This window comes from Pongo pygmaeus, chromosome 15 (genome assembly GCF_028885625.2).
Source record: "Pongo pygmaeus isolate AG05252 chromosome 15, NHGRI_mPonPyg2-v2.0_pri, whole genome shotgun sequence".
NCBI lineage: Eukaryota > Metazoa > Chordata > Mammalia > Primates > Hominidae > Pongo > Pongo pygmaeus.
Window position 1 is genome coordinate 95,154,278 of NC_072388.2, and position 23,515 is coordinate 95,177,792.

Genomic DNA, 23,515 nt, shown 5'->3' on the forward strand with positions numbered 1-23,515 from the left:
CGCTCAACCCTGACACCACCACAGATTAGTGCTGTGGCCTTGACCTCTGCTTATCCACCTGTAAAATGGGGTTGCAGTATTAGCCTCCCCCAGGATAGTTGAGTGATTGAGAGTATTTTAATATCTCTAGCACAGTCCCTGACCATAGCAGGAGCTCCACACAGAATACTGTCTCATGCAGTGCTCGGTAACTGTGCATCTGATGCAGGCCTCACTGTGTCGTGTTCATTCACTCAGGTTCCCTTCAAAAGAAACATTGATTATGGGCCAAATAGGTATCAGTGCCAGCCTGGGAATACACATGCACATTCTGCCTCTGGAGAGGGCCTGGGAAGCCTGGACATGGGCCTCCTGGGCTGGGGCAGGAAGGGGCCTCCTCTTCACTGCTGTGTCTGGGATCACCCCCTCCCTTGGAGCACCCCACCTGCCACCTGAAGTCTGAGCAGCAGAGAAACTTTAAAAACAGAAATAGGAAGTTCTGATTCATGAATGCAAACATTCTGGCATCCCGTGTGCAGTGATGTGCGGCGTGGGTGGTGGGAATTAGGGAACCTCTTCTAGCATATTTGTTCCTATCCACCGGAAGGTATACAATGTTCATACTCATTGACTCAGAAATTGTGTGTCTGGGAGTCTGCCCTAATAAATAATAATGTGTGTACAATGATGCATGTACATGCTAATGGATGTACAAGGATGTTGATCAGTGCGTCATTTATCATAGGAAAAGTGGAAATTGCTAAATGTCCAACACTAGGGGAGTGGTTAAACTGTGGCTTATGTTCATGATAGAATAATACACAATTGTTAAAATGGAATTTTGGTGGCCGTTTTGAAACAGGGATTAAAAAACACGTTTAAATGTGTTTTCTCTCTGTCTCTCTCTCTCTGTCTCTCTCTGTCTCTCTCTCTCTCTCTCTCACACACACACACACACACACACACACACACACAGAGGAAAAAAAGATGGAAAAGAAAAACCATCAAAATGTTAGCACTGATTGTGTGGTGGGATCATGATTCTCATTTTTTTATCCTGTTTTATATTTTCTTAGGGTTCTATGCTAAGCATATATTATTTTTAAAATTAGAAGAGGAATGAAGGCATTTTACAACCCATATCGTTATGGAGGAGCCTGGCCCGGAGGGGAGGGGAATGGCTGGAGGGGTTGCTGTGAGTCCTGGTGAGTCACCAGCTAGCTGTTGGGTGAGTTCCTTGATGCTTTCATAGTAGCGTGGGCATGAGAACATCTGCCTCAAAAGGCTGCTGTGAACACTGATTTTTATAGATTACCATCAATTATAAAACCACAAAAGCAAAGCCCCGTTTTGCAGGTGCAATAGAGGTCGTAGCTTCATGTGGGGTTGTTTGACCAGACCACTTCCCTTTTGCAGGGCCCAAGCCCCCATGGCCCTGGATAATTCTCTCTCCTTCTTCGCAGCTGCCCATGATGGGGGGAGCTTTCATGGACTCGCCCAACGAGGACTTCAGCACCGAGTACTCCCTGTTTAACTCCTCTGCCAACGTCCACGCGGCTGCCAACGGCCAGGGCCAGCCGGAAGATCCTCCTCGGTCCTCCAACGACGCCGTCTTGCTATGGATTGCCATCATAGCCACGCTGGGGAACATCGTGGTGGTGGGCGTGGTGTATGCCTTCACCTTCTGAGGACGGCACACCCTGCACCACCATGGGGTGAGGCTTGGCACGTAACTCTGACTTGCTGTTGGCCTTTGGCTTCTCCTGTGTTCTAGAACCAGGAGTTTTGACCAGGGGCAGCTGCCATCCTTCTGGAATTTCCCCCCAGCAGCCCTGATTTCAAATATCCCATGTTGTGGTCCAGCTGAGTCAGAAGACATGGAAGTATGGGCCTCCTGCCCCTAGAGGCATGACGGGGCAAGGCCTTCAGAGGGCAGATTGGGGATCCTTGAAACTACATTCCAGGAACATGAGACCAGATGAGACAGCTAGTTAAGTTTAAAACATAGACATGATTTGATGATCGCTTGCTGGTGGTAAATAATCACTCGTGTGTCTTGTTTTTATGCAAACTTATCGAACCTAGGGCGTGGGGTGCTGGGGCAAGAGCAATCCTCAGAACTTCAGTGTTCCTGACCCAATTCTGGTTTCACATTCAGTCCCTTGGCCATCTAGTAGGGCCATTGGATGTTCCTAATTTGACTTTGAAATGGCACCTTTGCCACGAGACACCTGGTCCCTTCCAAGACCCAAGTGCATTGGGAGACCCAGGGATGGGGGGTTACTGGTAATAGGTGGGGTTTCTGGGGGTGTTGTTGGCGGTTTTTATCTCCTGGTCAGACTTTCTCTTCTTTTTAAGAAGAGGAGAGGATGTCTTTAAGAGCTAGATCTGCCAGGCAGTGGACTCTTCAGGCCACCCACGTGAGGATGCTGTTTCTTCTCTGAGGAATCGTGGAATTTTAAAGATGAACAAGATTCATGTCCACTGAATTATTCAACGGATGGGTCAGAAAGGGGGGTGATTTGCCTGTGGTCACCAGGCAGGTTCGTGGAGGAGTCGGAACAGAAAGATGTGTCCTCACTCTCAGCTCACTGTGCTCTCTGCCCCAACTAAGCACTTCCCTGAGGAGACTGCTGAGAAGCTGCCCTCGGGAGAATGTCCAGGCATCTTGAAGGTGGGTGCAAGATTGGCGGGCCGCTCAGACACCTGTCCTTTACACTCAGTGTGGATACCGTGCATTCTCCTGAAGCTGTGAAAGTGCTTCTGCCCAAGCCACTTCCTTAAATTCTGAAAAATCAGCATCTGGGGTCCTGGCAAACAAGGAAGCTTCCAAGTAAAAACCAGAGAGAAGGGCACACTTTCTTTCTTCATTAGGAACTCTTATTGCACAGGACCCACCCCCACCCCCACCCCCCACGCCTTCCGAAGCCAGCCTCCCAGTGCAGATAGAGTGGGAAAGGTCCCAGAAAGGGGCTCACTCACCTCTAGGCCCAGAGAGGCTTTCTCCTCACTTTATACACTGCAAAAACAGAAAAATTGTGTCAATAGCACCCTCTGTGGTGGAGAAACTTAAAAAGCTGGTTAGGAAGCTCTCGTGTATATTTAGGGACAATTACAAGAAAGCTGGACTTGCCACTGTGGCCTCAGGAAAAATGAGTGTTGTTGATGACAGACAAAGGGACATCTTAGTTATCCAGAAGCCGCACTCTTCCCTGGAAGCTGCCACGATAGTAGGATTACTAGCCTGGCTCCAGACAGTGCCTGCTCATGGCTGCCAGTTCTTACCGATCACATCCTTCACTGCCACCGTATATCATCTGCCAGTGCATCAGCTTAAGGGGAGGTCACGAGTGCGAAAGAACCTGACCCTTGGCAATGAGGGAGAAGGAACATGGACCACCTGCCTGGAATTCCTGGGATCACTGACAGGGCGGAGGCTGGGCTGGGGAGTTAGCCGCAGTGTGCATGGGTGGCTGTGTCTCCAGCAAGTCTCTCTCCATCAAACCCCAGGTCTGCCCCATAAGCAAGATCTTTAACAGGTGGATGTCTCCATGAGAAAACCCAAGGCAAGAAGCCCAGAGCCAAGGCGGGGTTGTTTGACGTCCTCATGGAGTCACTCTGCCCCACATGCTCAAATCTTCCCTCTGGCCCCACATCCCTAGGAGGGCCTGACCCCTGTAAAGACGCAGGAGGCAGCTCCCTGGCCTCCAAATGGCCCATGGAGATGGCAGACGGGAGAGAGGGTTCTGTGTTTGCTGCGGTGAAGGCAGGAGAAGGCAGGAGGAAAGGATGGCTTCTAGCCCTGAAGAGGACTCCAGCATCCCAGGCACCGGGTGCTTCTGGCTGCTGAGTTTTCTCTGTGGAGGCCCCTCAGCCTCCAGCCCTAACATAAATGTCAGTTAAATTCAGTTTTCAAGCCTCTCTCCCTTTTCAGTGTCAGAGCAGTAGATGGTCCAGGGCATTGGAGGCCTCGACCACTCTGCATTGCAGATTACAGTGACTTCCTCGGGGTTGCCCCATCTTGGTCTCCTATGGTTTCTTCATCAACTTTTTTACCACCATCTCTCAAATAACAATGAAGATAGATGTGCCCATTAGTGTCTGATTAAGGAGCAAAGGATGGATTTCTGACCACAGTGAGCTGCACTCTCCCTCCTGCCTCAGCGGGGGTCCATCTTAGCAATTCGGAAAGGGGAAAAAGATGCCAGTCCTCACTGCTTGAGTTTTGTGGCCAGGTGCCACTAGACTTGCATGCACACTAACTCCTTACAATCACCACACAGCATCATCGCCGCAGTGCACAGATGAGGAACCAGAGGCTCAGAGGAGTGAAGTCGCCTTCCTGAGGTCTCACAGCATGAAAGTGACGAGCTAGGATTTGAACCTGGGAAGTTGGGCTCTAAAGCTAGACTGTATTGCCTTCTGCCACACCTTTCTGCCACACTGTACTGCCTTCTGTGACTGGGTGGCACCTCCAGGGCACATTTACACCAGGCCCTGAATCTGCAGAGGCTGTTTCTCAAGATGCCCATCATGGTGTGGCCTGGGCCAGCTCTGGCTTCCACAGGTCCCTGACTGTCCTCAGAGTGGAACATGCTCAACCTCCCACCCACTGCTCTCTCTCTGCCCAGATTTCAGGGGTTCCGGTCCCCAAGGCCTGCCCCCTTCTTTAAGACTGAACTCAAGTCTCCTTGGAAGGCCCCGGTGAAGCTCCCAGAGACTGGTTTTCTTGGGATGCAGGCAGAAGGGGACCCTCCCTGACCAACACCCAGGAGCCCAACAGAAGCACCCACACATAGAAAGAGGCTCACTGCAGCCAGAAGTGCAGAGTCAGAGTCCTGGGACCATCTTGTTCTGCAAGGTGATCCCAGGCTCCCCAGGACAGGGGAGAGGGATCGTCCTCATTCAGACTCTAGCTGGGGCCTCTGTACTGGCTTCTCCTTGGGTGGGGTTGCCTGTTAAATAGCTGTGCCTCAGAGAAAGGGTCCTGCATTTTCTGGAATGTTCTCTGTGCTTGCCCCTTTGTGTGCCCCTCCATTGCTCCTCTACAAGCAATTAGGTGATTCAAAAGAGCAACTTAGGCTGGGCACAGTGACTCACGCCTGTAATCCCAGCACTTTGGGAGGCCGAGGCGGGCAGGGACAGGAGTTCGAGAACAGGCTGGCCAACATAGTGAAACCCCATCTCTACAAAAAATACAAAAATTAACCAGACATGGTGGCATGTGCCTGTAATCCCAGCTACTCAGGAGGCTGAGACAGGAGAATTGCTTGAACCAGGCGGCGGAGGCTGCAGTGAGCTGAGATCGCGCCACTGCACTCCAGCCTGGGCAACAGAACGAGACTCTGTCTCAAAAAAAAAAAAAAAAAAAAAAAAAAAGAGCAACTTGCTGCTTTGTGAGGTTGTGAGTGGCTGCCACTGAAGGTCTTTGAGAAGAGGCCAGATGCCGCTGTAGCCAGGCCTGTGTTAAGAGGACTTGTGCCTCCAGGGACCCAGGCAGGATGATGGCGCAGCTCTCCCTACTCCAAGCCAATGCTTGCCTTCCCCTTTCCCATGAAATCAAGGTCAAGAGGCAAATAAGACTCCCTGCTCCACTCCACCCCCTTGAGAGAAATGATTCTCACTCCTTTCAGATCCCCCAGGATCTGAGGGAGAAAGGATGGGAGGAGGGGCAGCAGCACTTCGCTGGAAAGGCAGCAGACGCTTTTCCAGCCCCGGTTCAGCTGGAAGGCTTGGAGGCCGGCCAGACCACTCTGGCGTATCCTGAAGTGGGTCCCTGGAGACCGAAGAGGCTCAGTGGAGTCTGTCTGTTGTCAGCGCTGCTGCCTGATCCCTGCAAGACAAATGGCACTTTCCTTCTTCAGAAGCATCATCTGCCTTCGTTATTAGCAGTAATATTATTCCCAGTTATTATTCTTACTGGTGCCGGTTTTGCACATCTTTTTGTTGCCCTATTTGTATCTCATTTACTTCTCAAATTGCCCCTGGGGGCAGGAATGAGGATGCAGAGAGATGCACATCAATTACTGTCGCATTTTTCTGTGGAGAAAACGGAGGCCAGGGCTGATTGCTCACAGCTAAGGAGCTGTGATTCAGACCAGTTCTGTCAGCTCCAGAGGCACCCTGCATCCATGCCCACCAGGGTGATCCCCCTGGGATGAACCATCTCGGGATATGAGGCCTTGGAGGCTGGGGTTGAGGTTTGGTCCTGAAGAGCTTGTAGCCAGATTGCCACATTCCAGTGTAAGTCCAGGAAAGGGGCAGGCAGCAGCGCACATGGATTTATCAGTTTCAGAACCTCACAGTGATAAGAGGCTTTAGAGAGCATCTAATCGAGACCTTTAATTTTTGGGGGAGAGCAGCTGAGGCCATGTGGAAAATTAGTGGAGAGCTGACAAGTGTCTGGGCTCCTGGCCCAGGGGTCCGTGGTCCAGCACGTTGTGCGTTCGGTGGGAAGCAAAGGGCTCGCCCAGGATTACCTGCCCCAGTCCCGAGGTGGGTTGTGCTCGCTGCAGCTGCCACCGGCCCGCTTTGCTTCGTCCTGGCAGATGCCCAGTGATTGTCCCTGAGCAAGTGCCAGGGTTGGGCTGAGCTGTTATGACAGGGAGGCCCAGGGAGTTCTGCTCAGGGAGCCAAAGGGAACAGACAGACCCTGAATGTTCTATGTTCACCCACCCCAGCCCCTCCCGCCCTGGCCCACTCCGCAGGCCCCTGACCATGGCCACTCACTGAGAGGGATGGAGGAGAAGGTGGTTGAACTGAATACTGAGAACCCAGAGGACAGAGCGAGCCCACAGCTTCCAAGCATGAAAAGGGACCTCTCTGAAAAATCTGGATAACCAGAATTATCACAGCACCCACGCATTCCCAGCACGTCCTTCTGAGCTCAGACCTTGAGCATTTACTGGGTTTCTTTTTGAGGAAGAAGGAAAGTGACAAAGGACAAAACAATGCAAATCGTCATGACTGAAGATGATAAAAGACTCCCTGGAGCGAGAAAACAGTTACTGCCAGAAGCAGAATGGAAGAGCCAAAAAGTACACAAAATTGACTCCATAAATTCTGAAATAAAAGTGTATAGTGTGTTCTGAGTCACTGTAGAAGTCATGCATTTATTATCAAGATAGAAAAGAGCAGAGAATGACATGGACATTGGTCCTTGGAGAGGCTGCACAGGTGGTGCAGTCCTCGGAGGAATCCAGATGCTGGTCTTTTGACCGTGGCGGCAGCCTCACGCCTGCCCGGATGGCTCCATCCAGACATTTGGCAAGGCTGTCATCTGCTCTTGGGTCCTTTTTCAAGCTGATTTCCTGCCTCCCCAAGAGGAGGTTTGAGCCCCATCCTGCCTTGGAAATAAATCCTGACAGATGTGCACAACATATTTGCAGGGAATTTGCAGGCCTCAATTATTGGGGGAATCAGAGCCCATTCCACACCGAGCCCCATCCACGTGGCTGAGCAACACCCCTGTGTCCCCTGTATCTGTCTCACTGGCTGTCTTTCTGCCAGTTTCTTAAAGAACCACGCCATTACTGCGTTTGCCATTTGAAGCGTTGTCCCAACAATGCAGATGGTTCTGACAAGGGCTCTATATGCTGGCAGAAGGGAGCTTCCAACCTTGTAACTTGAGGAAACTGAATCTCTGAGAGGCTTGGGAGTATTGCCAGGTGGAGATTTTCAGGAGACAGGGGTCTTGAGCCCAGGACACCTAACAATCAAGTTTTCACTGGGAGACTTAGTGGTGACTTTCATGAGGCCAGTCATTCTCAAGGAAGGGCTGGGGGCCATCAGCAATGTCTGGAGACATTTTTGATTCTCACAGCTTGGTGGGGACTGCTATTGGTATCTCATGGGTGGAGGCCAGGGATGCCACTGAACATCCTACAATGCACAGGGCAGCCCCCCACAAATAAGAATTATCCAGTCCCAAAATGCCAATAGTGCCGAGGTCAGGGGACCCTGCTCTGGGCCATCCTATCTCTGATTCTAAAACTATGCATGCTTTCCACTTTTCCCCCTTTGTGAGTCATCGAATAAATCAAAGCTCTTCTGAGCAGCAGCAGTGACCATGGTCACTGCCCTGAGTTCAAATAATGCCAGCTGAGGACAGTGATCTGGAACTCCCAGCATGTCATATGAGTCTTTTAGAAATCCATGTGACTCTGTTTCCACCATCTTGGGCATTTGTGGGGATCCCCAGACTGGAGGGAGAAAGCCCTACAAAGTGGATGGGAGTGTGGGGCTGAAATTTTCCCTACCCTTAACTTTGTGTCTCTGGGACCTCCAGGGACCTGGCCCCTCACCAATGCAACTGAGGAGCATGCTTGGGGAAGAGCTTAGGAATTGGTTGGGCATGGGAGTGCTGGGTAGCAGCCTTTGAGCAAATCTGCATCTAATCTTATTTCTGACCTTTTTCCACGTGTCCAGTCCTATTTCCGCCAGTTGAAGGCATACTAATATTCTTTATACTATTTAATCTTTTGCAGAAACCTTATTATTGTAACTTGCTACTCTCCAGATACCAGTTCTTCATGCTGAGAGCATCGGAAATGTTTCTGTGTCTTACTGATGTTTTCATGATCAACTTGTAAATGTAACCAGTTGACTTCATAAAAGGTATTTTAACTATTCTTGGAGTCCTTTGCTACCCAAGCACCTGGTTTCACCATGCGATCATCACTGACTTTTCTACAGTGAAGATTCTTTCTTAATGTAGGATTTCGCTGTGCTCTTTTGATTAAAAATATCTAACCTTAAAAGATGTAAAAATGTATCTGTGAAATCTCACTTTGTTAGCGTTGTTGCTGTTGTCATTTTCTATTATGATAATTGAAAAGAGAAAAGAAGAAAACATGAACTCCTCTGTGTCTGGTTCTCATCTGTGCTTTATGTAAAGGAGATGATCTACTCAGCTTTAAAAGGCTCAGCCCCAGCGTCACCTCCATTCTGATGCTTTTCCTGCCCCACCGAGGCAGGATGGGTCCCCTCCTCCCTATCTCGTCCTGATCCCACTCCATCATCACACCTGTAGCAAATCAAATCGCAGAAGCTACATTCAGTTTTCCCAACTATCTGAGCCATCTAAGAGCAAAGTTATCTTATTCAACATGTTATCCCCACCACCCAGCACAGTGCCTGGCTCCTAGCAAACATCCGATATTTTGTGAATGAGTGAATGACACCTGAATGAGCAGCCCAGTACATTTCAACACTACCAGGAACATGGACCATATCATTTTACTTATTAGTTCACTGATAATAACAAACATTCATATAGCACTTATGAGGTGTTTGGCGCAGCTCTGAGCTCTTTCCACACATGTTAACTCACTTAATCTTCATTTTACAAATGAGGAGTCTGAGGCATGCAGAGGTTTCTTGCCCAGGGCCATGTAACTGGTGAACCAGGACTGAAAAACTGATTCTGGGTCAGTCCTGGGCTTAGGCCTCAAGAAGCCTTTTTTTATTCTGTCTTTGGAACCCTGAGGATGAAAGCAAGGGTAGCCTGCTGGATGAGGAGAGACCAGAGCCTGGCCATTCCTAGCCTGCCAACAGCCCAACAGATAAGAGAGCCAAGGGAGGGGTTTGAGCAGGAAGGTGTTCCATAATGTCAAGAGCTGCATGGACTTTGTAGGCAGCAACTAAAGAGATCACTGAGGACTGCCTGGAGGAGGCAAGACTTAACTTGGCATGGAATCTGCAGAAGCAGGTGCAGAGCAGAGGTTGCATGGGGGTTGGGCTAGAAGGCCAGGCTGGATGAAGGTCAAGGCAGCAGTAGATCTGAGGCTTCTGAGGATGAAGGGATACAGCCAGCTGGAAGGGGCCTTGAATGTCAAGGTGGGCACCATGGTGGGTCATGGGCCACCGTTGGCCATAGGGAAGCAGGGCTGATTCTCAAGTAGAGAGGGCTGCAGTTTCTGGAGCAGGGAGGCAGCAAGAGAACTGGGAAGGGGCTCTTGATTTTGCCCCTCGAACCTGCCCCTCTGGCATCTTCCCTAGCTCGCTGGATGGCACCTCCGCCCTGCACCGGCGTGGCTGATAAGCTGGGGTCTCCCTCCCAGTCGTGTGCCTTGCAAAGATGGCAGAGGCTTTCACATGGCCCAAAGGACTGCGTTCTCAAGACTGATAAGCATCACTCTGAAACAGCAAAAATGGCTAGCAGCAAGGTTTTTCAAGAAAAGGAGGCATCCCTGGTCCAATGCTGCTGAATTTATGTCTCAAGAAGCTGCAGCCAGTCCAGCCCAGGCCACAACATGTCCCTCACTTCCTGCCCCACCCTCCTTGCTAACATTTAATTGAATTTTTGGTTTTACCAATCAGGATTGTAAACACATACATCCTCATGCAATGTGCCTGTTCCTAGTCAACCCTGGTATTGTAAGGGTATGGGCAGCTTTCCTGGAGCAGAATGTCCATCTGTAATGTGGGGCCTGTAAAGAAATAAAGGTTCAGACAACCACAGCTCTTCACTTCTGTCCAGGAGTTGGTTATGCTGTGGGTAGTGGGGTGTTCCTCTCCCCTAGGGATGAGCCAGCCCCCCATTAGCTGTGTACCCTTGGAGGGCTAATGCCTCCTCTGGCTCACCCCTTTGTCCTCCCCAGTGCCCAGCCCAGGGATGGCAGTGTCAGGCTTTCCATAAATGAACTAATGAGGGGGGCAGGGATGAACACCGCGGCCTCCCTTTGGTGCCTGCTGGAATGGCCAGGCCCTGCATCCGCTCCCCAGAGCTGCCTGAGCCTTTAGGGTTGGAGGAGGGGGAGAGGAAGAGGAGGAACGGGTTTCCAGGGCTGAGATGGGCCCCTTAGTGATTCTGGCGAGGCTGCCTGTTTATTTCGCTGTCTGCTACCCACGTCTCCAAAGCCTGTCCTTGCTGGGGATTTTCCATTTGGCTTCCAGTGGCTCAGGCTCCCGCAGGGTGCTGGCCTTACCAGGCAGCAGAGATGGCCCCACGATTAATATTGATACAAGCCAGCTGCTGAGGCCTCTTTCGCAAGCAAGACAAATAATATTAACTACCACAGCAACCAGCATCTGAGCTGTGCTGCCCTTAGGGTTTGCAAGCACTTTCCATTCCAGTTTTCCATCCTCTGAACAGGTGACCTGTGTCGGCCTCTCCCATGCCCCAAGAACAACTAGGCAGGGCACCTACTCTCTGTATTGTGTGTGGCGGGGTTGGGGAGGCAAATGATCAGATGAGGACAATGGGTTGTAACTGCGTGATAGTGAGAAGCTGAAATGGGCAGGGGCTGAGGAGGGCCCCCTAACCAGACTAGCACTCCAGGCTAGAACGCCAGGGAGACAAGCCTCCAGTTTTTAGAAAACAAAACTGAAGTTCATTGACTTGTTCATTCAATAAGCAATGACTGAGCACCTGCTATGAGCCAGGCACTGTTCTAGACACTCAGGGTGTCTAGTGAACAAAACAAAGCCCCCATCCTGCTGATGGCGAAGGCCAATAAAGAAACAAGATCAAGCCTCACTTTCTGAAAAACCAAAAGAAAGAAACAGTGAAAGAATGCGCTGTGGAATAGAGACAAGTGTTGGGGGAAACAGAAAGTAAGTGTGGGGCTGGAGCAGGAGGGGCATGCAGTTTTGGAGAGGATGATCAAGGCACTCCTATCCCCAGGGGAGAGGTGGTGCCAGTGGCTCAGGACAGGGTGACAGTTCAGAGAGGTGACCTGACAATGTGCCTGGCCACCCCAAGCTTCTGGATAGAAAGAGTTTTGTACTCAGTTCTTACAGAGTATTGTCTTGTCCCAGAAGTGCTTTTGGAAATAGCATCATTCATTCATTCATTCAAGCATTCATTCATTCATTCACCCATTCCTTCACTGAGTCTCTACTCTGAGCTGGACAGGCAAGAATACACCCTGGCTCCTGCCCCCACGGTACTCACGGTCCAGGCTTGAAGTCCCTGTGTCGTGATCACGGTTGGGGCAGCAGGACCCAGTTCTCCCCTGAGATTAAGTCTCAGAAGACACCTGGTTAACCAGCCAAAGTCTGCATGCGGGTGACACTGGCTGGAGACTGCTGCCCACAGGGAATGCTCAGGTGGTGCCCTATACCTCGCTGGACCTTTCTGAGTGGGACAGTCACCTCCCTGTGTGGCTCCTGCAGGTGCTGCTGGGGCCTAGCACCCTGGCATCTATCTCAAGCAGTCAGACATGGCTGCTGGGGCAGGTGCATGCTGGTCTTGGACTCTCAGCATCTGTTGTCACTCCTTTCAGTAAAGCATGCTATTTCCTCTTGGGGAGCCACAATCCGCAGTCTGTGTACTTGATCCCTCCTGGGCTGGGTAGCCTGAATGCCCATGGCCACAGTGATATGTGCAGGGTGTGTGCCTGGCTCTGGCCTGGGCAGTGGTGGCCTTGCAACCCCCTGATCCCAGTGGCTGGGCCAGGAGTGATTACACAACCAGGCAGATGCAGGCAGCACAGATGCCCTGACTTGTAAGCGAGCACTGGGAAGTGGTCTGCACGGGGGACTCTGTCTCTCTGCTGGAAGGAAAGCCAGGAGGATGTGCGCCTGTCATGGCAGCTGCCATCTCACCACTGTGAGAGAAGCTGCTGAGAGTGGAGGCACAGGAAGCAGAGCCCAGAGTTGGGAAGAAAGAGATTGGCTCCTGCTGGGTCTAACTGGACCCCTGTGGATCAAGCCACATCTGATTCTCCTCATGTAAGCTGATCAATTCCCTGTCTACTTGAACCGGTTTGAGTTGGGCTTCTGCCCCTTGTCATAGAAAGGGTGTTGGCGATACTCCTTCAGTGCACTCTGACCTTCACCCCACATGGGGATGGCCACCCCCAGGTTGAGGAGCCCTAGGGGGCCGTCCTATTCATCCTCGGCCATCCTGGGGTCTCCTGCCTGGCTGCTGCCTCACTCTATCCCTGCTCTCACCCAGTTCCCTTTGTCCCTCGAAGCTTGAACTTTGAGTCCAGCCACAGGTTCAGCTTTTCTGGCTCGACACATTGTCCTTGGTTTTGGCCTTATCTGCTGGTTTCTGATGGCCTCAGATACTGTCCACCAATGAGGCTCAACACCTAGGACCTGACCCCAGAATTAGCCTGACCCTGCCTCCAAAGAATTAGAATGTGTCAAACAAACTCCCTCCTCATTTTTGTTTCATGCCAGTAGAGTGGGGTGGGGGACCGCCCCGGTACAGCCCTTTGTCATTACTGCTGCTCTGGGAATCTGGGAAGCCTAACATCACCAATATTATGCATCCCACTTCGTAGTTTGCAGAAATCTTTCATGCAGTGGACTGAATATTTGTGTCACCCCCCAAAAAAATTCCTATGTTGAAATCCTAACCCCTAATGTGATGGTATTAGGAGGTGGGGGGGGGTCTTTGGGGGGCGATTAGATCATGAGGGTGGAGCCACATGAATGGGAAGTTCCCTCATCAAAGGGACCCCAGAGAGCTCTCTCTCCCCCTTTCTGTTGAGTGAGGATGTAATAAGATGGCCCTCTGCAACCCAGAAGAACTCAACCTTGCTGGCACTTTGCTCTTACACTTCTGGCCTCTAGCGCTGCAAGAAATAAATCTCTGTTGTTTCTCCAAGCTAAGACATTTCGCATACATTTTCTAATTTGATCACACAGGAGCCCTGCAGTGCACTGCCCAGATGCCCTCGGAGGGCTGGTGCATTTTGGTCTGCCCCCTCCCAGCAGCAGTGTGCCTTTGTCTCCAGTTGCAACTCCTGCAGCCTGCCCTCCGGCTATGGGTCCAGCAGCTTTGCCCACACAGAGGGAGCAGCCAGGAAGGCCAGGCAGTTTGCTCCCTTCCTCCTCCCACATGGTGGGACTGATGACAGGTGTCCCAGCTCCCTTGCCTCCGATGGGCTCTAACAACTTACACCCCTGAGCTCCCTGCAGGACCAAGCTGAGGCTGCCCCCAGCAGGACACTGCCTGGAACTGCTACCCTGGCTTTGCTTCCTGTAAACACCCCGTTTCCCAGAAGCACTTCCTTAATAAATCACTTGCATTGAACCCTTGTCTTAGGTCTGTTTCTGGGGAACACATAGAAAGAAATGGCCCTAACTCCCATGAGAGCTAGATATGTTCATAGGGAAGCTAATGCTCAGAGAGGTTAAGCAACCTGTCTAATATCACACAGCCAGTGAGTGACAGGGTAGGCTTTAAACTCAGTTCTTCTAGACCCCACAACCCAAGGCACTCCATCCTCCATTGATTAATTAGATGCCTGGGATTGCAATTAGCAATCAAGTCTTCAGAAGCTGGACATTAATACCAGAGCCTTAGCGAGCTCTCTGCAGCCCAGAGTCATCGTAAACACTGACCACAGCAGCCACAGCCCTGAGTTTCATCTGCCCTCTCACCCGAGCCTTGTCCATCCTTTTTCTTGCTCTGTAAGCCAACCGTGTGGATCCCAGGATGGAACCCTTCATGTCCATCCAGATAGCCCTGAAGACGAGAAACACAGAGCCCCAGTTGCTGCAGGGTCTGAACCCAACTGTGACTGTTTCTACCCTCTGAAAAAGATACTTGTTGGGGGAAGCAGGGAGGGATAGCATTATGAGATATGCCTAATGTAAATGACTAGTTAATGGGTGCAGCACACCAGCATGGCACATGTGTACATATGTAACAAGCCTGCACATTGTGCACATGTACCCTAGAACTTAAAGTATAATTTAAAAAAATTTAAAAAAAAAGGAAAGGAAAGAAACCGGTGAAAAAGGGAGATGTATAAACACATACCACAATGGCTGGCTCACTAACTGCAGTCATCTGAGATACTGCAATGAATAACCTAAGCATTTTGAGACGTTCTGTCAAAAACTGTGATGGGTCACCATGATGGTGATCAAAGAGCCGAGATCCCGAGATATTTCATTTTTCATATGTGCAGATGTACAAAAAGGACATCTCTCCATTTACTGAGGAAGTTTCAATGTTTGTGCGTACGTGGGCAATACTTATACAAAATGTCAATATTGTGATAATGTGCTTTTGTAGAGTCAAATTTGCAAAAAAAGAAAAAGATACTTCTTATGAAGCCAGCCACTGATGAAGGTTTTCTTATATCCACTCAAGGCTTCCCCACCTTGCAGTGTGCTTAGGGTTCCTTTTGTTTGGGGGAGGGGGCAAGAGCACTACTGGGCAAATGTGAACATGAAAACACCATGTGATGGATGACCGGTCAGTTGCAGGCACGTGGCTGTGTGATGACCCCGTGTGACTCCTACTGGCTGGCTCCAAGTGCTGCTAGAAGCTGGATCAGAGGCGGAATCCTCGGTGGGCCGCTCAGAGCTGTGAGCTCCCGGGCTCCCTTACACCCATAGGCCTGCAGCATCAGGGGGTCGTGTGAGCCGGGGCTGCCTTCAGAGGAGCACATGGCACTGCCGAGATGCCCTCCCTTCTCCCTTACCTACACTACCCTCCTCCCTACCTCCCTTCTCCCTCCCTATGCTCCCCTCCTCCCTACCTCCCTCCTCCCTCCCTGTGCTCCCCTCCCTACCTGCACTCTCCTCCTGCAAGGAGTATTGTGTTTGTCTGCACCTGTGTTGATGCTCAATTTTTGACTCCCTGGAAACACATTCAAAATCCTGCCTTGCCCAAGAAACTCCAAAACATTTAATTTATTCCCAAAATTTGCCCCCAGGGGCAATTATGAGTTACTGGGCCTGGAAAATCAGTCGGATGGAAAAATGCAGTGAGCCAGGACCAGCAGGGGGCAGTGTGGTGTTAGGGATGGGAAGAGACCCCGGCAGCCTCTGGGGTCAGTGGGTTGTCGCCCGCTGGTGGTTGCAAAGAAAAACAGAAGAAGCTCTGAGATTCCCCCCAGAACCTTTCAGGAACTCATGTTCCCATACGAGAAATAGCCCACAAACCACGAGGTCCCAGAGAGGAAATTAACTGATAACTCCCTGGGATCACCCTGCCCCACCCCCAAAATAAATGCCAAGCAAACCTTCTAAGACAGGACCCAGACAGGTGAACAGGTCGAACCCGGTCCTCAGACCTCCTCTGATGGAACTGGGCATGGCTCTGATTTGTTTGAATAAAGCTTTGCATTGAAGTACAACATACAGAAAGAAAACTGTGTATACCGTTCAACAAATTTTGACAAAGTCCTCATACCCCATAAATCCAGAAATGGGGCCAACAAGCGGAACATTCTCAGAAACGTCTTCAGCCTGCACCTTGTTGTGAAACTCACTTAAACTGGTTGCCAACAATAACAGCAACAGAAAATTTGGATTTCTGGTTTTTCTGGAGAAAATGGAAAGATTCACACAGCAGCTGCCTGCCCGTGCCTGGAACAGCAGTTCATGCCTGGCCACCTAGCCCAGGGAAGAGGGGAACCTGCCATGTGCCCTCTGTTTTAAAGGCCCTCCCTGTCCTCCTCTGACATGGTCCTTCCCCACAAGGCAAGGGCTCCAAAGGCCAGGAGACATGTCCACCTGGCTCTGTCATCCCCCTTCTAGATCACACTTCTGTACTCAGGACCCCAGAATTCTGTCTGTGTTCGTATTTTTGAGAGCTGACTGCCATGGTTCAGGAGCAGCTGTCTGTGACATGAGGAAAGGGCATGTGCAAGATGTTCAAGCTGGCCGGGCGCGGTGGCTCACACTTGTAATTTCCTCACACCTGTAATTCCAACACTTTGGGAGGCCAAGGTGGGTGGATCACCTGATGTCGGGAATTTGAGACCAGCCTGGCCAACATGGAGAAACCCTGTCTCTACTAAAAATACAAATTATCCGGCACATGGTGGTGGGCGCCTGGAATCCCAGCTACTCGGGAGGCTGAGGCAGGAGAATCGCTTGAACCCGGGAGGTGGAGGTTGCAGTGAGCCAAGAGTGTGCCATTGCACTCCAGCCTGGGCAACAAGAGTGAAACTCCGTCTCTAAATAAATAAATAAATAAATAAATGATGTTCAAGCGGTGGGTGGGAAGACAAGGGGGGCAGACCTGGGGCCAAGCCCACTGTCCTGGGCACCTCACCCCAGCACAGCACCCTAAAAAGCCACTATTAGAGTTCACAAGAGAAACAGACCAATATAGTGCGTGTGTGTGTGTGTGTATGTGTGTGTGTGTGTGTGTGTGTGTGTATACATGGGGGGAGAGAGAGAGAGACTTATTTTAAGGAATAAGGAATTATTTCATGCAACTGTGGGTCCTGGCAAGCAGGGCTGGCTGAAATTTGTAGGGCAGGCTGGTAGGCCAGATATTGCTGTCTTAGGTCCAAATTCCACAGGGCAATTGGCTGGAATCTCAGGGGAAGTTTTTGTGCTTCAGTCTTGAGAATTCCTTCCTCCTGGGGGAAAGTCTATCTCCTGAGGCCTTCAACAGATTAGATGAGGCCCAGCCACACGATGGAAGGTCATCTGCTTAACTCAAAGTCTAGTAACTTAAATGTCAATCACATCTAAAAAATACTTTCACAGCGCCAGCTAGACTGGGTTTCACCAAATAACTGGGCCACCATAGCTTAGCCAAGCTGACATAAAAGTCATCATCACAGATTCCCAGAAGGCTATATTCAAACCCAGCCTTCCTTCCAGGGTGCAAAGGTGCATCTGTCCAGGTAAAAGGAGAGGGCATATTTTGCTCACAATTCATTAGCTGAATCATATCTTTAAAACGTTTTGACAAATGGCGTGTTGTCCTCCATTTGTGCAGTAGCCCTGGCCCAGCGTGAGTTAATGGAAGCCTCCCTGAAACGCCAGGTTTTTCTACAGCAGCTGGCTTTAGCCTCATCTTACTTGTCTGGCCCTGTAGGTGTTGTGTTTGCAATCCTGGACTTAAAGAACATCGGTTTGGAAAGGGATAGAGGGGATGAAATTATTAGCCAGCCTATTAATTTCAGACTGGTTCTAGTTCTGTGAATATTTATGAAATCCCATCAAAGTCACCCAGCCCCCGCCTTTGTACTGGGTATGGTGGTGGGGGATGGGAGGTGGGGGATTACGATTCTATTTCCTGGGAATACAACAGAGGAGCATCCTATGGATTTAAAGAGATGATGTCAGCAGTGGGCCTTACACACAGTGTGTGCCCACAGACCACAGCAGTGATTGCCACTGTGGGGGCTCACTGCTCAACAGAGCAGCCCAACTCCTACTAAAACCCATTCCCTCATGGTTGGAAGAGTTGGGCAGGGCCTCATCTCCCTTAGAGTTCTTTAGGGAGCACCTTTCTCCTTGGTTAGTATTTGGGAGGCAGCAAGAGAGAGGAAAGTGCACTAAGGAGAGGCCAAGTCTGGCCCACTGCCTGTTTTTATAAATAAAGTTTTATTGGAACACAGCTATACCCATGAGTTTAGTCCTTGTCCATAGCTGTTTAAGTACTGCAGTAGGAGCTGAGTAGTTGCAACAGAGGCCAAATAGCCAGCAAAGTAAAAAATAATTACTATCTGCCCTCTATAGAAAACGTTTGCCAGCCTCACCAGAGAAGGTAATTCTGAGAATTAGCCCTTCCTAAAGACCAGGCAAGGTCACCTGGCTAGTCCAGCAGGAAAGTCTCTCTTCTTCACCCTCCCTTTTGTCATCTTTGGGGGCAGCTGCCCCTAGGGAGCTTAGGAGGAAGCAGTTGTGTACACAACTGACACAGAGAAGGCAGCCCCACAATCATTTGTCCTCTCATCCCATCTTTACCCCGAGTAGGCCACTTATCATTAGCCCTCGGGTTAAGAGAGACAGATGGAAGCAGCCTTGGAGGCCACATATGGCTGCACAGTGACAAGTGGTCACTACACAGAGGCATCTGGCCTAGGGGCTTCCAGGGGCTGACGTGCAGATTGTGCCACTCACCAAGCTGTGTACCCAGTGTGGGCCACCTGTGCCCAGAGGACAAACACTTCCTCTTAGTTTTCATAAAGGAACCCATGAGCCATATGAGCTAATGTGGTGGCCCTCCAGGGGCTGGGCTGGATATCCATCCTGGCCCTGACCTTGGGCAAGAGACACACATTATCTGAGCCTCAGTTTCTTCATCAGTAAAATGGGAGAAAGAGTAGCACTGTGCTAGGCTGATGAAGGCCCTCCAAAGATACCCCTTGAACCCATGAATATGTTACCTTAGATGGCAAAAGGGACTCTGAAGATGTGATTAAGTCAGGATCTTGAGATGGGAGACCATCCTGCATTATCCAGGTGGGCCCAATGTCATCACAAGGGTCCCCATGAGAGGGAGCAGGGGGTCAGAGTGAGCTCTCAGAATGTGACAAAGGAAGCCAGAGGTTGGAGTAATGCAAGGAAGGGGCCACAAGCCTGGGGGTGTGGGCTGCCTCTCCAAGCCAGAAAAGGCAAGGAAACAGATTTTCCCCTGGAGCCTCCAGAAAGACCCAGCCCCACCAACACCTTGACTTTAGCCTAGTGAGACTAATTTTGGACTTCCAGTACCAGAACTGTAAGGTACTAAATTGATGTTGTTTTAAGCACTAAATTTGCAGTCACTGGTAACAGCAGATGTAGGAAACTCTACCACAAGCACCTCCCCTAGAGGATCGCTGTAGGGATGAACTGAGATGAGGCCTCTAAGCATTCGGTCCCTGGGGCACAGCTTGGAGCTCAGTAAGTGGAAGCCACTGCCACTCGGTCAATACTGGGGCTTCCGAACCTCTGCCCCTATCCAGCTCCTGCCTCTTTCCGGCCCCAGGAACCTCCTGGGGGAAACGTGGAGTGACCTCTGACCACGCGAGGAAGGGAAGGAGGCCATATGGTGGAGATTACAGTCATTGCATCCTCGGCCCCTTCCAGACTTGCCCAACCACGGGAGGCAGGCCAGGTGGCCGTGAAGTCATTATTTACATGCCTCGGCTTGCGTCATTGGTTTCAAGTGCAGCCAGCAGTGAAAGCAAAAGTTCATCTCAGGCTGGTAGTGGGTGGCCAGCTGGCCAGATCATTCCCTGCAGTAATAAACCAGGCAGGGATGCCGTCACCCCGCCCACAGCCTTTCCCTGGGATGCTTCAGCCTGCACCACATTCCGGGCCCAGCTACAGCTCGTCTCTCCTCTGGGAGGCTTCACCCAGTGACCCAGCCCCAGGGTAACCAACTCATCCCCGTTTGCCCAGGACTTTCCTGGTTTTAGCACTGAAAGCCCCTTAGGTCCTGGGCAATCTGAGAGGGTTGGTCACCCTACTCAGCTGTTAGTGTGGAGACAGCCTGCCCCATGGTACTTGATCCTGCTCCCCAATACAGGACGGCCTCCTTCTCTTTAGATTCTGCCTGGTCTCAGGGCCCGCCCCATGCTGACCCCCCACCCAGCATCTTCTTCCTCTGATTTGCCATGGCTGGCCCTGCCCTGGGGCCCTGACCAACCCACTTTGTTGGGGTCACTGCTCCTGTGTCTTTCTCATAGGCCTTCACTACCTTCTAGCTACATATTTGTCCCCAACTAGATCGTAAGCTCCAGGAGGGCAGGGACCCTTCTGCTTGACTCAGGTCCCTGAAGTCCTCAGTGCCTGCCACACTGCCTGACTTATCGCTGCACCTCAAAATATCATGTCTGGAGGATGGAGGGGAGGAAGGAAGAAAGACAGAAAGAAAGGCAGGAGAAGAATCCCCAAGTCACCTGTGTCCTTCGGACTCCCAGCCCACGACGAGACTGATGTCACAGAAAACACGCTCCAGGCAGAAGACAGGCTGCTTGGCATTTAGCTGTGCGGTGGGGAATGGCCTGATCTGCCTGGCATGTGAGTCTAATGGGCTGGAGAGCAGCGAGCAGCGGGGACGCACCGGGAGCTCCTGGGACTTCAGGCTCCCATTTTTCAGGTCCCTTAGACACAGCCCTGCTCCAGAAACCGTCTGTACTGAGACTTCACACCAGGCCCCATCTGAGTGTGGATATAAACCAGAGCAGCTGAGAAACCCGCCCTCCCCTCTGAGACCTGGGCAAGGCTCTGGAGCACAGAGGAGGAGGCTGGAGCGCATGCGCTTTGATCCTCCAAAAGGGAGCTGCCCCCACCTCAGACACCCCTCCCCCAAATTACTGAAGCCTATCCCCCCCCCTCCCTGCTTACTCTGTGCAAGCAGAGTAAGCCTGGTGTCCATGACAATGACGGTGGCCTTCAAAGTTCTTCTTCCCATCCTCTCGTGAGATGCCAGGGCCATGTGCGGGGTGGTCCTCCCTAGAGCTCTAGGCGGGGCCACTAGGACTCACCTCGGAGTCACGGGTGTGCAGACCATGAGGCAGCTGTGCCAGAGCAGGCTGCAAGCTGGGTGGGATGACAATGTCACTGCCCACATGCGTTCTTTCTTTCAGGCATTCCCTCAGCAACAACTCACTGAAAGTGTGTCGTGTGCCAGGCCTAGGGCGGGAGAGCTGACACACATCAGCGGAGAGGATGCCCTCATTTAGATAAAGGTTCTCCAAAATGTAATCACTGGGCAAAAGTGCAAATGGTTGAAAAATATTGACGTAATGCCATTTAGAAGATGGAAAACTCTGCTTTATAGTGTCTGTGCGTCCACAGATAGAAATGCACAGGGAGAAAGTGGGACCCAGGATTACCCTGGGGAGAGGACTGGGAGGTGGACATGGTCAAAAGAGCTTTGACTCAGGTTATTGCGCAGAGAACATGTACACAGGTTATCTGTATAATTTTTTCATTCACATAATTAAATATTCAGAGGAAAAGATAAAACAAGGCCGTAGGGCAGTTTTGATGTTGTACCCCTCAACAGCAACTCAGAGGTCATCTTCCAGTTTAACAAAGGGATAAGACAAAATCTCTCATATCTGCCAAGATCTTTGCCATTTACAATATAGACACACACCAGCCAGATGGACAGATAATACAGCTACCACTTAGCTTTTGCTGGGCTTAAAAACAAAACACTCCAAAATGTAGTGACTTATAGCCACAATCATTTTTTTTAGCTCATAATTCCGTTGGTCAGCTGGGTGATGTTCCTAGTCTGGGCCAGGATATTTGCTGATATTTGCTGGGCTCCCCCAAAAGTCGGTGTCCAGGTGGCACCTGGATGGTCTAGAATATTCCAACTCCTAGGTCTCCTCACTCTCCTCTGCCTCACTCTCATGACCCAACAGGCTAGCTCATGCTTATTCACAGGATACCAAGAGAGGGGACGGGTGGGGGGCTGCAAGGAACCTGGGGGCCCCAGCTCTGAAATTCAGTGTCCCTTCCACACATTCCATTGCTCGAAGCAAGTCGCAAGCCCAGCCGTTGCCAAGTGGTGGGCAATAGACCCCACCCCACCCTGCTAACTAAGAAGAGAAATACCTCCTGTGTGCTAGACCCTGTGCTGACCATTCAAGATAGATTTTCTCATTATCATCTCATAGGAACCCTATGAGGAAGTTGTATAATTTCACTTTACAGATGAAGAAACTGAGGCACACTGGGGGTGTCAGAAAAGGGAATCTCTCTGATGGACTCTGGGAAGCCTTCTCTCCACCCACAAACTCTCCCCTAAGGATGCCTCAGATGTCACCTTCCCAACTCCCTCGTGCTACGAAATAGATTGTGCTCCCCCGAATTCATATGTTGAAGCCCTAACCCCAAGTGTGGCTGTATGTGGAGTAAGGAAGTAATTAAGGTTAAATGAGGTTGTGAGGGTGGAGCCCTGATCCAAAAGGGTTAGTGTCCTTGTAGGAAGAGACACCAGAGGTGGAGTGCTATCTCTCTCTCTCCACACCCCCCGGCACCCTGCTGCCCGTCTTCATCATTTGAGGACAGAGAGGCAGCTGTTTGCAAGCCAAAAAGTGAGCCCTTATCAAAAAGCAAACTGGCTGGCCCTTTGATCTCAGACTTCCAGCCTCCAGGACTGCAAGGAATACATTTCTGCTGTTTAAGCTGCCCAGCCTATGGTATTTTGTCACGGCAGCCAGAGCAGACTAAGCCTCCTCCCTCTCCTCTCTGTCTTCTTTTAAAATGCAGCGCCCCTTGATCCATGGTCATGTTCCCCAGTCCCTCAGGTGCACCTGTTGTTCACTTCACCACTCCCCTTCCCATGAAGACAGACTCCAAAATGTTCCCAGGACAGTAGATTTCTGTTTAGAACCCATCTCAGCCCCCATTTTTCTCTGCTGTTTCTCCTTTTTACTTCTCTACTTGGAAGACACAGGCTTAGCAATGACTGCTAGGATCCAAAGGGTGTTTCTTAGGTCTAAGGGAAACTGGAAGAGAAATAGTTCTGACACACCTCGGCTGTCGGTGGGTGTCAGCTCTGAATATTTCATGCATGATGGGAATGGAGAGGGAACAGAGCTCTACCTGGCAGTGCAGGTGCCCCTGTCCCCACCCGCCTCCACCGCTGGAGCCCCCAGCTCCTAGCATGCAGTCAAGGACAGAGGCACTGATGCTCAGACCTCTTCTCTCACCATCAGCCATGTCACCTGGGTGGGGATATCTCTCGACCTCTCCAGCCCTCAGTTTCCCCACTTGTCAAAAAGAGACAGCAATGGCACTTTCTCCCAGGGTTGCTGTCAGCATTAAATAAGCTATCACCCATCAAGTTCTTAGGGCAGTCTCTGACCCCCAGGAAGAACTAATGTTTGTCCACTGTGGTACCCACAGTGTTCCCTGGAGGAAAGGGCTGGGG

The 23,515-nt window shown here is 50.8% G+C and overlaps 1 protein-coding gene and 1 pseudogene across 1 annotated transcript in view; both read left to right on the forward strand.

Moving 5' to 3' along the window:
• C15H14orf132 (chromosome 15 C14orf132 homolog) overlaps positions 1-8,836 on the forward strand; it is a 54,466-nt gene extending 45,630 nt beyond the window's left edge. The window contains exons 2-3 of the mRNA XM_054449044.2: positions 1,443-1,694; positions 8,466-8,836. Of these exons, the coding sequence (XP_054305019.1) occupies positions 1,443-1,667 (225 nt within the window). The 3' untranslated portion in view covers positions 1,668-1,694; positions 8,466-8,836. The remainder of the gene's footprint in view (positions 1-1,442; positions 1,695-8,465) is intronic.
• Positions 1,667-8,836, forward strand: LOC129012880 (uncharacterized; annotated as a pseudogene).
• Positions 8,837-23,515: the final 14,679 nt, after the last annotated feature.